The sequence below is a fragment of the Heloderma suspectum genome, chromosome 6, assembly GCF_057233095.1.
Source record: "Heloderma suspectum isolate Gila_16-S chromosome 6, 16-S_ref, whole genome shotgun sequence".
Classification (NCBI taxonomy): Eukaryota; Metazoa; Chordata; class Lepidosauria; order Squamata; family Helodermatidae; genus Heloderma; species Heloderma suspectum.
Genome location: NC_139463.1, coordinates 21525705 through 21540171, shown reverse-complemented (window position 1 = coordinate 21540171; position 14467 = coordinate 21525705). Strand labels below are relative to the sequence as shown.

The following is a 14467-nucleotide window of genomic DNA, read 5'->3' as shown; positions in this document are numbered from 1 at the left end:
CTCTCCAGATGGCTACGCCCCTTTCCCCTGGCCACAGAGTGTTTGGAGGTTTCCTGGCTTTTGTGTCATTTTCCCCCCCCCATTCTCAAAAGTTGAAATGCCTCTCCTGAGGCTTACTTACTGACAGGAAGAGTTTGCAGCTCCAATAGGCTGGTGTGTTTGGTGTTTGGGCCCTGATCCTTTTGCCTTCTGCCCCACCCACCACTTGAATGCAGCCAGGGCCACCTCTACCATTAGGCAGTGTGAAGCAGCCACCTCAGGCGGCAGATGCTGGGAGGCAGCAGCAAGGTGTTCAAGGAGATAACTGTGTACCAGGCAGCCTACCCTGCACCCCCCAAGTTAGCCTGCTGCCTTCAGGTTCAAGTGGAGAACATTGTCCCATCAGTAGTGTGGAAGACAGACTCATCTGCCAGTCCAGTCAGCTCACATACATGGAATGGGAAGGGGCACCATCTTGTTTTTCACCTCAGGCACCAAAATGTCTTGGGCCAGCACTGAATGTGGCCCCCAAGAGCTTCTTTGAAACAGAATCCAGCCCTTGGGCTGAAAGAGGTTCAACACCTCCGGCTTAAAGTGAGGAGGGGATGAGGGCATGCCTGCAAACCCTGCCCCCAAGTCTGTTCTTGGCTTGGGACCACAGTACCTGGTGGAATGCCTCTCCTGGCATGAACCAACCCGCACACTATGCTATGCATCTAAGGCCCTCCTCCGGGAGCCTCCTCCAAGGGAGGCTCAGAAGGCGGCAACAAGGGAGAGGGCCTTCTCAGCGGTGGCCCCCTGTTTTTGGAATAATCTCCCTGACGAGGCTCACCTGGAGGCAACATTGTCATCTTTTCAGCGCAAGGTAAAAACTGCCCTCTTCTCTCAGGCATTTGGCAGTGTATAATGAGTCTCTTGATTGTCTCTGGCCGATTGTTTTCATTTTGGATATAAGTTGTTGCTGTGTGAGTTATTTGTTCTATGTTATTACGTGAATGGTTTTATATTTTATCTAATGTATTTTAATGGTTTTTAATTTTTGTGAACCGCCCAGAGAGCTTCAGCTATGGGTCAGCATAGAAATATAATGAATGAATGAATGAATGAATGAAATATTCTTCTGCATTTTTAGTAAGAGCACAGTAGGAGATGAAATAAAACAAAACCACACTGAGTCCTGCATACATCACAAGCTACGTTAGAAACCTCACTAGAATATGCGACTTCCCACCTTACTACCCAGCATGATTTCAGCAGATGACTGGTTCTTCTGTAGAAGTTTATCTTGTGTTCTCATCTACACTGTATGGACCAGACTCCATGATGACCAAAGCAAGAAGATAATAATAGGCCTAGTTCTCCCGAAGGTGATACTGATAACGTGTGTGTTGGGGGTGGGGGTGGGGGTGGGGCTGTACCAGTTCAGACCACAAGTAGGAGTTTGCAGCATGGAATGTGTCTCTGTGCTGTCTGTTTATATGTTTGTATGTAAATGTTTTTTAATACTCTGCATAATGTATTTTTAATGGTGTTTAATCTTTGTAAAATACCCAGAGACCATTGGCTATTGGGAGGTATAGAAATGTAATAAATGAAATGAAAATGGGATGTTTCTCCATTTTAAAACAAACAACATGGGGGTGGGGAAACTCTATATGGAAATCTAGCATGCCAGAGAGAATGGTTCTATCATAATCATCTCTTTGACATGCAAGTTTTCTACATGCAGGGACTTTTAAAAAAAAGGGCATGGAGGAGCATGCAGTCATGGGAGCCCACCTGCAGTGTCAACTGCTACAGCGCAGAAACAGAGTGACCACTTCATTCGGGAGAACCAGGCCATAGTAAGTAAACAGCATAAGCTATGTCAGAGCCTTGAAACAAAAATCTCATGGGCGGAAGGTGGGATCAGGCCTATTGAGTCATTGTAGGCCAGGCTTCCCCAAGCTGGTGCCCTCCAGATGTATTGGACTATAATTCCCAGCATCCCCCAACACATCCAAGTCGAACACATCTGGAAGGTACCAGCTCTATCCCTAGGCAGAGCGTGGCGACTGCTTCAGACAGCAGATGCCGGTGGAAGAGCAGTGACTGCTGCCCAGCTTGCCCTCTTGGGCCAGATCTGCACCTCGTGTCATATCGGTATGATCCACCACGGGGTTGCTATCTCGCTCTTGCGCATTTATACCTCGTAGCACACACAGTGACACCTGCTGCCGAATTTTGGATACTGCCAAATAAAAAGCAGGGAATAATGCTAGAAAAGTGGGATACGGAATGCATAGTGTGCTCCAACAGTTATCAGCGCACTTCGGTACTGATAAAACGCATGAGTGGAGATCTAGCCTTGGACTCCCCATTTTGTTCCCCTCTGTTGAGGGCAAGAGCGGTGCATTTTTGTGCTGCCCCATGTATGGTGGACGACACTACCCAATGCCAGTGCTAACGCCGCCAGACCAGTCAGCTTCTGTACATGGAAGTGAGGAGCACACCCTTGGGTATGGCCATGCACCGCTCCAGTCTGGTCCTCACAGACTGTGATTGCATGCATGTGCTGTAAAAATGAACATGCTTCTCAGCTCCTAATGTCAAAATAAGGGAGGACAAAAGCCATCAGAGCTATGCAGGCCTCCATGCAATTTTTGCTGCGATCCACAAGAGTTTCCCAAGTATCTACGCAGCCTGAAGCACAGCATATTATGGGTAATAGGAAAATGCCATATTTCACGATACATACGGTGGTCAGTGGGAAAATATGATGAACTGGGTCAGAGAGGCGCTGGCTCTCCCCAGCGCTCCTTGAGTTATATGTCCTGCTCTGGGACACTGGCAAAGACCTCCTGTCCCTCTGCCCCCCACCCCAGGAAGTTGATTTCTACAATCATTCATACACATTTTGGGTGTGTATGGACGTCCCTGTCATGTGAATGGTTCATTCCACATTCATCTTATGGGCGAACCTGTATTTTGAAGGGTTGATTTTTGTAGCTTTCCTATACTAGACTGGCTCATCATAATGACTGTGTCTGAATGATTCCTAAGATCTAGACAAGCCTTCCTAGCTGGTGCACATTGTGTGAAAAAGTGACTTCGTGCACAAATAAATGAAAAGCCTAGAACCATCTGCAAATGGCAATTAGGAAAAAAGGCAGAGGTGTATCCAGTATGCATCTGATCTCCCTGGTCTACAGTTTTTAGCTCATCCTGGTCACCTACCCAATGCATGGCAGATGGAAGCCGCTGAGCGACCAACGACCACAGTGCTATCCCTACAGCTAGTTGCTTCTGGATGTCGGGATAGGAAAACAAGTGCTCTTGGCTTTTACCTGGGATACTTTCTGTGTGTTCACCTCATGCTAAACACTGAACTGAGAGCATGGATACTTTGCGTATGTGCTCTTTGCCTTAAAAGTTTGCATAATTTCTGTCTTCGAAGGGAGACCTTTTGCTAGACAAGCTTTCAAATGAACCCACTGCAAAGGCGCTTGTGACAACTCTTGTATTAATCTTCCAGTTGTGCTATTGAAGGGGGGGGGGGTAAGAGGAAAGGGGGCAGGAAATACACAAGCAGCAGTAAGAAAACGCTCTATGTTCACTCGCAGTTGCCCCCTTTGGGAGGGTCTTCTCTATGATTGTCGCACGTCACTTGGATGTTGAGTTCGGACCTCCATCCACCAACAGTTCCTCTGCAACTGATCCAGGCAGTATTCCTGGTGTGTGTGTGTGTGTTCTGCTGAGAAGCAACTCTGGAAAGTTCTCAACTCCAGGGTTTGTTTTTTAGTCCAAAGACACTGTAATATTATGAACACTAAACACCAAACAAAAGGGAAAAAAAAGGAAAAAACAACCACCCAAAACCAGAATTAGCAGTCAGTGCACATTAAGTTACACCAATGGCTGTTCCCCTCCCCACCCCTCACACCGAACTTCCTTAAATTAAGCCACACTCTTTGAGGTTGCTTGAAGAACACATTTTAGGATTACAGCTTGGAAATGGGACTAAGCGGCAAAAAGGGCAGTGGGCTGGCAAACTTAACAGCGTTGAAGGTGCACCATCTTTGAAATGTCCAGTCAGGAAGTGGTGTCACAAAGGAAGAGGAAGTTGGGGGAAGGGGGAAAGACACTAGGAGCATCGGCCATCCTTTCTTCATGAAGTGACCAACGATAAGAGGATTTGACAGTGATCTTAAGGAGGAAGATAGCATGTCTGTCTCTCCCCTTCAAGTAGAATTGGGGGAGCTGTTCGCTGGAGGAACTGGGAAATACAAAATGGCTGGTCAACGGGAAGACCATGTACTGTCTCAAGAACATCCTGTGGCCAGGCAGGTCATCTTATCGGGAATGAACAAGGAAAAGGCAGTTTTTTCCCCTACTGTCCTGCTAAAGAATGTGGATATTTGTACTTTCGTGGAGATTTTAGAACCATGGCCTCTCCCTGAAAGAAGAGGCAATAGATTAAACATATGGAAAAGTAAACTTGTGGGTTTTGTTTCAACCTACAGTTCCCAAATAAGTTGTCTTGTCTTTTGCCTTTCTTTGTCCCCATTCCCCTAAGCCCGGTCTGTTACAGGAAGGAAACAGACATTGTGCTTGCAATTAGTTTGGGTTCAGCTGCCATAGATTCTTCCCCACCTGCCTAGTGGGGGGTGGGGCTGGGGGGTGGAGCAGGTCTAGGAAGGAAGCAAGGTGTGTCTTTGTTTATCTGCAACACAGGCTCATTCAAGCTGCCTTCACCTTGCACCGGCTGTCATTTTGACTCTAGAGAGTGGGGAGGGGAAGTGCTTTGAGGGATTAAAAGTCATCAGAATGCAAAGAAAACCACAGAGCAGCCTCCACCCCACCCAGAATGTGCCGACATCATCAGGGCCCCAGCTGCTGGCGTGGCCAGGCTTCAGGCTGGGTGGCACCATGACCCCCTCCGTTTGTCGGTTTGTCCACTCCTGCTTTCCCTCCCCATCTCCTCCATTTCCAGTCCGGTCTTGTCCCTTCACACATGGGTCTGCATTCTCCTCTGCAGAGGCCGGCTGGGGTCTGAGTTTTGAGATGAGGACTGAGAGTGGTGGGATGAGGAGGCCGAGGCCTTGCTGGCCTTATCGAACTGTACGTAGCCGTCCTGCTTGCCGCTGCTGCTGACGCTGCTGTCACACTGCGTGTCCAGGAAGGAGCTGCTGTCGCTCATGGAGCCCCGCTGGAATTCTCGCTCGCACAGCTCGATGGAGCTGCTTCCCATGCCCAGGACGAAGCGCTGGCTGTAGTCGTAGAGGCGGTTTTGCCCGCTCAGGGTGGTGTAGATGTTGGTGAAGGACATGCCGGTAGGCACGCGCTGTTTGTTGGCGGGTCTCAGGTCTGGCTGGCATCCTGAGAGGGAGATGGTGGGAGTGGAGTGGTGGTCCTTGAAGGTGTTCACGCTGTAATAACCGTTGGTGGGGTCCTGGAGGAAATGGCGAGAGGGTTATTTCATGGGCAGGGTGTGTTTGTGTGTTAGATTTCCTCATTTACGCCTGACACCAAATTGTGCAACACTTTGTGCAAATTGTACACTCCCCCTCCCCCTGAATTATTCAGCCAGGCGAAGGAAGCGGTTTGCATGGTCATTGTTCTGTTTTTACAGAGAAAGGTCACCATGAGGTGAGAGACTTTGCAGCTCCTTAGTTAGCTGTTACTTGTAGAGACACAACCACAGTTGTGGTTAATCTCCGGCGTTGTTAATATAAGGATTGTCATATTTCTCAGAACACCACAACATGGATTGTTTATGTTATACATGAGTTTCCCATATCTATACCTGGCAAATTTGTTCAGAAAATCAGTTGTTTGCTTTGTAAGTTTTGGGGTGGTTCCTGTCTGACAAGAGTATCTCTGAAAAGGATGCAATTTCCAGTTAAAGAGGGTGGAATTGATTTTCTGGATCATGGCTTATCTGCTGACTTGTACTGAATTTTGGTATTTCCCATCTGCATCGGATCTTCTGCCTTGGTCAAGTTTGGGAATCTTCTTGTCTGGTTCCTCTCTCTAAATGGATGGCATTAGGTTCCGGACATTCAAGAATATATAGGGTTCCTCCCACAGTTTCCACAGTAAGAGCTCTGTGGTGTATAATGTTACGTCAATTACACTTTGACCCATTTTCTCATGCTAAATTGACTTTATGGGGCAATCCAGATCTAAAACTTGGTAAGAAAATGGTTTTGTGGCAGACATGGAAAATATAAGGCTTTTTTTTTTTTACTTTGGATCTGCTGATGGGTGCTGATGATCAGGTTTTCTCATAAGGAATTTGATTATTCCATTCTGCCAAATGTCGCGTCTATGAAGGGATGTACGAAAGTCACTTGTAACGAAATTGATTCGAGGTGTGGGGGAGGTGCTCCGTCCCTCCCCCCAAAATTCTGGCCGGCCAGGACCGCAAATGGCGGTGGCCATAGCTGCTGCCGTTTGCGTCCCTGCAGTCAGCCGTGATAGGCTACGTAAATGTTTACATAGCCTATCACGGCTGATTTAAAAGAAAAAAAAAAACCACGCGTACAGAAATGGCGGCGCCCATGGGCGCTGCCATTTGCATTCCTTATTTTGACACGTCTTAGTCTACGTAAACATTTTACGCTAAAAAACATTTAACGTAGACACTACGCTATTTGCGTTCCCCTTATTTTTGCCGTCTTAGTCTACATAAATGTTTACGTAGACTAAGACGTGTCAAAATAAGGAACGCAAATGGCAGCGCCCATGGGTCATCTGGTCCGCTTTTGATGAAGCCTATGTATAATTGCTAAAAGTATTTACAAATATATGCATTTCATAGGTATTCATTGCTATGTGCATGTGTGTGTGTATATTATGTGTATGTATTTGTGTATGTATATTAAAATTTGTGTATGTATATTTTAAGAAACTCAAAAAAAATGTTTCTCTGCATTTTTTCTCTATGTCATTGCAGGAACCTGTGTCGCACCCAAGACAAGAGGCAGATCAGAGATACAGTCAGTCTTTTTGTTTTCGGAAATGGAGACCAGCCATTGCTTGTCTATCCCAAAATGCATTGATAGTTGCAATCTGATACCTGCAGCACGTACCACTGACTCATTCATTCAGATGGCAAATCTCCATTTTGAAACTGAAGACCTCATGGCCAGAACACCTGGCTGAATGTTTGGACTTTTCTGCTTCTTGCTCCATCCCCTGCTTTTTATACCACCTAGTTTGATGAAGAGTTCTGGAAAACTCGAAAGCTTGCACATTTCTGTGAAATTATGTTCGGTCCTAATAAAGGTATAGCCCAACTGTGAACCACAGGTGTGTTATTTTCTACTGAGAATTTAATTGTGCCATTTCTGTAGGACTCCAGCTGCATTCTTCCACACAGAATGGATTGAAATAAGGAGTTCTTTAAATGCAGAACTGGGGTTCTGAAACTGTAGGTAGACTTCAAATCCAAATAGCAGTTGGCCCCTTGATCTGCTCTGCTCGTCATTCATCAAGGAAGTGTGATGTTGTTTTTATTGCAGCCTTAGAGCAGGGAACATTCTGTATTCTTACAATATCACCTGTGAGACCCAGGCAGCCTTAAGACTACAAGTCCCATGATGCAGGGCAACTGTGGATGAAATGTATCTCTGCAAATACATCTGGCGCCTGGAACTGAAATGAGAAGTTGGTAATATATTGGAAGTGCAAATGGCACCAGCCAAAATATGAAAGGATAAACTGATTTTCTGTGGACATTTATCCTTTCATTACTTAAAGGTTTCTAGCCTGTCACCTGAACAACATGGCCTGATTTACAACCCTTAAAGTCCATTCCTGGAAAAATGGAATGGACAATAAAATTCCACCTGGGGAACACACATTTCTACTTTTCTGTGATTATATTTCTACTTTGCCATGTGTGTTTGTTAGGGGGTGGGCACCTTATATAAGAACAAATAACTACAGAAGTCTTAGAGAGAGTTTCTCAGTTCATGATAAAACTTCCCTGTTTTATTTTAAATCATTCTGTGAACATGCCTTTCATGGCCTTGCCTTTAGCCATTTTCTCAGGGAGAATGATAATTCCGTGTAGATGCATAACTTTTAATTAACTTATTTATCTCTCACATTTCCATATTATGTTCCATGTGGCAGATAACGAGAATACAAAATATATGCAGTGTTAAAACTTAGGGCCAGACTATATGATACATTAAATGTGTGATGTATTTTTCTTTTAATAGAAAGGCCCCCAGTTCAGGACCTCAGCATGGGAAAAGAGTAGCTTAACATTAGTCCCATTCTTGGTGGCATAATAAGCCCATCTGCTATATGCACTAAGCATTTCCAAAGAACTCCAATTCCGCCTCTCTGGTATGCTCCTCCATTCACCTTATGAATTACTCTTTCCCTTCAATTTCCAAAGGGGTAGCAGTGTTAGTCTGTTACAAAAAAACAACCAAGAGTCTTGTGGCACCTTAAAGAAGGGATGGGCAACACACGGTCCACATATGGCCCTTGCCATCCCCTGGTGTGACCCCTGGCTGAGCCACTGAAATTTGTGGGGGGCGACAAAAACATTGCCAGTTTGCTGCCGATTTTCAGGGGCAAACTGCTAATGAAACCTAAAACATCAAAATCTTGCTTGTTTCCAATCTTACAAATCTCAATTGTTTAAAGGAGTGCATCCTGAGGAGTGGGGTGGGGAATCTGGGATGGTGAAAATGATCCCTGGTCCTCCTGAAGTTGTCCACTCCACCTTAAAGCCAATGAATTTATTCTGGCATAAACTTTCATGGACATTATCTTATGCAACAATAAATTTGGTAGCCTTCAAGGTGCCACAAGACTCTTTGTTGCTTCCTTTCAGTGGACAGATATTTAACCCGGTTGGGATTTGGCAAGAACAGCTGCTGCCTCACTCCACAAAGATGAAGATGGTGCCTCTATTGCCATGGAAACCATTCAGATTAATGGTGCCACATTCCATTAATTAATTAATCAGTTAATCCCCCCTCTCCCCATTTACTTTTCCATCTCTCCCTGGAAAGGAATGGAGAGAGAGAGACCTCCTTTGAAATGTCACTTTGTTGAATCCCATTTGAAAAAGCTGCTGTGATTGACTCGGGATTTGTTTCATGTCGGGAGGATGCTTCACGGCAAAGGTCTCAGCTTGAAGATAAAGGCCTTCATGTTTCAAAGGAAAAAGCCAGCTTTTGGAATCTCTGCTTCCTCGTGTGTGTGTGAAAGAGAAATTGTTGAGTTGAAAACTTCATTGCGGAAAGCGAAATGTCAAAGCAATGTTATTCCAGTTGGTGCAACCATCCAGAGGGATTAAAGGAAAAGTGTGTGTGTGTGTGTGTGTGTGTGTTGGGGAATTGACTCAGACTCCCCTTTCTGGGGGAGGAAGAATCCTGATCAACTAATAGTACTAGCTGGGCAGAGATAAACTCAGCACCCTTGAGCTTTTGCCCCCAGGAAGTCAACCTCTGGATCGTTATGGAGAAGACTACTTGTTTGCATGCAAAAGCCCCATTGGAGCTGTTCACACAACATGCTAACCCACACTCAGTGGTTGAATGTGGGTTGTTGTTGAACCGTAGGCTAGCTTGTTGTCTGAATGCAGGACATTTTCTGCGGGGTGGCTTGTTAATCACCCTGAACAACCCAACAAGAAACCATGGGTTCTCAAGGACACCTGTTCAAGAAAAATAAGCCACACTGCATGGTTGCCAAACCACCTGCAGCAAATGTCCTGGGTTCAGATAACACACTAACCCATGGTTCAACAAACAACCTGGGATTCAACAACAACCCACAATTAATCACTGAGTGGGGGTTAGCATGTTGTGCAAACCCAGTCACTGAGTCTGGGTTAGTGTCTTGTGTGAACCCAGTCACTGAGGGTAGGTTAGTGTCTTGTGCGAACCCACTCATTATGCCCACATTGGGATGGAAGAACTCCTGTCTGAAACCCAGGAGACCTGCTGCCAGGTAGTACAGACCAGGGGTGGGCAATTCATGGCCCATGGGCCACACCCCCTGGCTTTTTTGTGGTCCTCAGCATAGTGGCAAAAAACCACATTTTCACTTTAAAACAAGGTGTGTAGGGAGTGCGTGCCGTGTTTCAAAGCAAAATCCTGCTCCCCAAACCAAGGCTTGTGCTCCCCTCACACTTCATTTTAAATGGAAATCAATGTTTTCCCTCACTGCTGCACCACCAAATTTTGGTGGCAAATTCAGTGGCACAGTGGTGACAATTCTGGGGAGGGTGCACCCCCCACTGGGTTCCAAGGAGGGGAAATTGGTCTCCAGACCAGCAGACGTTGACCACTCCAGAACAATACCGATCTAGATGAATCAGTGGTCTGGCTCAGTAGAAGGCAGCTTCCTACACTCCTATGCTGTGGACTGGGTTAATAATAAAAGAGTGATTTAAAATAGATCTGCATGGAGCAGTAGCTAATGCAGAATCAGAATGGAAGCATTTCCAAGAACTGGCTCAGCACTGATGGGAACCCAGCCTGCACATCACAGTTGGTCCTAGACTGATTAATTGGAAGTGGGGAAAGAGTAACTGGGGGAAAAGAGAAAGAGAGAGAGAGACCTAGACTGGGTCTGTCTGGGAGTAATTGGTAGCATAAATTGAGAGCCAATGTGGTGTAGTGGTTACAGTGTTGGACTGGGACTCGGGAGACCTGGGTTCTAGTCCCCAACTGGCCATGAAACTCCCTTGGTGACTTCGGGACAGTCACTGACTCTCAGCCTAACCTACCTCACAGGGTTGTTGTGAGGATAAAATAGGGAGGGAGAAGACCATGTAAGCTACCTTGGGTTCCTTGCAAGAGGAAAAAAGGTGGGATATAAATGTAATAAAGTAAGTAAGTAAGTAAGTAAGTAAGTAAGTAAGTAAGTAAGTAAGTAAGTGGTGTGGTGTGGTATAACTGAGCACAGAGGGCCAAACTAAAAGTTTGTCAAATCACACATAGCAGAGCTATGCATGACTGGATTATTTCCTTCAGTGTAGATGTGGATGGGCTCAGTTTAGATCAGGGGAATGGTGCTCTGGAAGGGCAGGATTTAAGTTCTCCCCCCTCCCATTTTATCTCCATTTTTTTTAATTTCTTAACCCCCCTCCAACAAACGTGTTAAATAAATAACCCAGTCATGCTGTGTGTGATTTGAAGAACATTTAGTTTGGCCCTGACAGTTCACTTAACTGTTGAGTGCCCAGACAGCCTGCCCAACAATGCAGACATTTACAGTGCAAATTGGTTGGTGTGCAAACCATAAAGCTTAGGTGTGCATCAATGTCCATCCGTTTGAGCATGGACTCGCAGAGTCGCACTAGTGGAGCCATGTTTTGGGGGGCTAAGGCCTGCAAACAAGTGAGTTCTGAGTGCTTTGATTTAGGGCCAGCTTGGAACCCTTTTGCAAAAACCAGATTGGAGTGTAGTTGAGGAAGGGGTTTTGGCAGATCTACACCGCGTTCAGCATATGTGATATTTCTCCTCTGTGCACCCAGACCATCGCTTGCCATATTCTGAGTCCTGCATTAAATACCAATTTGAGCTTTGACCTGGGCAGGCAGTGATGCAATTCCATGACTATGCTATCCCATGTTGAATGGAAGGGGAAGGGGCTGTTGGTCAGTGGTAGAGCAGAAGGTCCCAAATTCAATCCCCAGAATCTCCACATAGGGCTGGAAAAAATCCTGCCTGTAACCCTAGAGTGTTGGCAGTACAAAGACAATGAACGAACACAGATCCCCCTTCTGTGAACAATGAACGAACACAGATCCCCCTTCTGTGAACAATTGGTGCTTTTCATATATTGGTTGTCTGTTTTAATGGCACCATCATGTCCGCACTGGAGGAACCTTCCTCAGAGGAAGAGCTGGAGCTCCCAACAAATGAGGGTACCCCAGATCAGTCACTGTCATCAGACCAGAAGGAACCTGGGCCCTTGGGAGAGATGGCTGCAGGTCCATCCCCATCAGGGGAAGGGGACTCTTCCTTTGAGGCAGAGGCTGAGCAACCCCCTGCCCCCCAGAAGTGCCATCACCTTAAGCAACAGGCCAGTAGGGCTCCTGTGAGAAGGAGTGCTCACTTGCAAAGAAGGACTCCTCAGGGGAAAGTGACTCCTCACGAACAGGATTCTGACCAGAGAGCTCTAATGTACTGCAGCTGGGCCCTGGGTGGGACTCAGCAGGCTCTGGTGTTAAAAGCCTTCAGTGGATCTCTAGCCAGTGCTGGAACAATGTTGTTCTATCAGCTCCAATGCCTTGCACCTTGCTTTTTAGGCCTTGCCTTGTGATTGACCCTCTGTGCTATTGACCCTCAGACTTCTTCTTGATTCTGCTTCTGGACTGTGCAATATATCTGATCACCTGGCTGTGTTTTGACCTCTGCCTGCTATCGTGACCACTCCTGTCTTAGCCCAAGCCCACTGGACTGAAACCTGCACGCTAGAACCTTTGCCTGCTTCATTACTTTGCTTCTTGGTTCACCCCTTCACTCAGAGTCTGCAGCAGCCAATGCAGGACTGGCACCCTACTGGCTTAAACCCAAGTTTAAGCTGGTACAGAAGCTGGTACAGAACGTGGCGGCTCGCCTGATTAAAGGCAGCCGCCGGCGAGATCACATCACTCCAATGCTGAAGGAGTTGCACTGGTTACCAGTTGTTTTCCGGGCCAAATTCAAGGTGTTGGTTTTGACCTTTAAAACCCTATATGGTTCCGGCCCAGCCTATCTTAAGGAGTGCCTCCAGCAGCACCAGACAGGCCGCTTAACAAGATCAGCCTCGGATGGCCTTCTCTCTGTCCCATCAGCCAGGACAGCTAGACTGGTGGGGACGAGGGAGAGGGCCTTTTCTGTGGTGGCCCCCACTCTGTGGAACTCCCTCCCTAGGGAACTCTGTCATGCCCCCTCTTTAATGAGCTTCTGTCGTGCATTAAAAACATTGTTGTTCAGGCAGGCATTTGGGGTGGGTTAGGGTATTTTAGAAAATGTTTTTATTGTAGAATTTTATTGTTTTAAACTGTTTTTATTGTATGTTGTACATCGCCCAGAGAGGCTGGGTGACCAGCCAGATGGGTGATTAATAAATTTAATAATAAATAAAATAAAAATAAATAAGTGTTCTGGCTTAACTTGTTTTGCAGAGCAGCAAAATCTTTCTTGCCTCTTGGCAGATACAGAAGACCTAGAAACCCTTCGGAAAAGTTAATCCCCAGGAAATGTGGGTCACCTGTATGGGTAAAATTCAATCCTGTAATCAATTACCTTCAGATTCTGGAATTCCTTCTCTTCCTCCTTGAGCACCTCTAGCTGCTTAAGAACTGAATCCTGTTGGAACTCACTCCTGTCCATCTGCAAGCAAGAGAAGCAGAAGGTGAGTATGGGGAACAAATCAAGCACTGGGAACTCTGTTCCAAATATTAGCAAGTTGTGTTGAAACATCCACCAGCGGGATTATCTGAGCACCTGGGTTCCTCTTTCATCCTACGGCGGCTATAAGAAAGCACAACCTCTCCATGGAAGTTCTTGGCTGTGCATATTCTTATTTATTTTATAGATTGTGTACCACCCAACCTGCAAACGCTCTTGGGGCGGTATGCAATCATAAAACCAAAGAACAACAACAAATAACAAAAGAATATAACCACAGAAGTATATCAAAACAATATAATATTAAACATTAAAACCATTTTAAAGGTATTAAAAACATGAGGGTCCAGCAGGAAAATGAATAATCAGAGCAACAGATCAATGATTAAATGCCTGGTGGAAGAGGAATGTCTTAACCTGTCGTGTAAACGTATATAGTGAAGATGCTAGGCGGATTTCCCAGGGAAAGGCATTCCACAGATGGGGGGCCACTGCAAAGAAGGAACTTCTCCTGGAAGCCAGCTGTCATACCACTGTGAACAGTGGAACGCAGAGAACAGCCTCCAGAAATGAACTTAGCAATTGGGCAGGAATTGGTTCCTTCTTCCATCTTACCCCTGGCCATATAGAGAACTTTATATGGCCTCTCCTGGACAGGGATAGCTTGGCCACAGTGGTACAGGATCTAGTAACCTCAAGATTGGATTACTGCAATGCACTACATGTGGGGCTGTCCTTAAGGCTGTTCCTGAAGCTCGGGTTAGTGCAGAACGCAGCGGCTTGGTTGTTATCAGGACTCAGGAGCTGCCCCAAATTCCTTTGCTGAGGGAACTGTGCTGGCTGCCTATTCGCTGCTGGGCCAGGTTTAAGGTCTTGGTACTAGTATACAGAGCCCTAAACCACTTGGGACAAGGTTACCTGAGAGAGCACCTTCTCCCTTACCAATCACTCAGAGGGCATGCTGCTGGTGGTTCCACATGGACCTATGGCCCAACTGGAATCCACTTGGAGAAGAGCCTTCAGTGTGGTGGCTCCCTTCCAGTGGAACTCCCTGCCACTGGAAGTCAGGCAAGGGCCAACCTTGCATTGTTTTTGGCACCTCCCAGAAACAGCTCTTTCCCAGGAAGCCTTCC

At 46.2% G+C, this 14467-nt stretch overlaps 1 protein-coding gene across 2 annotated transcripts in view; it reads right to left on the bottom strand.

Moving 5' to 3' along the window:
- Positions 1-3459: 3459 nt before the first annotated feature.
- KIRREL3 (kirre like nephrin family adhesion molecule 3) overlaps positions 3460-14467 on the bottom strand; it is a 1205284-nt gene continuing 1194276 nt past the window's right edge. The window contains exons 15-16 of one of the 2 annotated variants that reach the window (XM_084803706.1): positions 13230-13316; positions 3460-5410 (exon numbers count right to left, since the gene is read on the bottom strand). In XM_084803706.1, coding sequence (XP_084659832.1) covers positions 4967-5410; positions 13230-13316 — 531 coding nt within the window. In that variant the 3' untranslated portion in view covers positions 3460-4966. The remainder of the gene's footprint in view (positions 5411-13229; positions 13317-14467) is intronic. The other variant, XM_084803705.1, reaches the window with a different exon arrangement.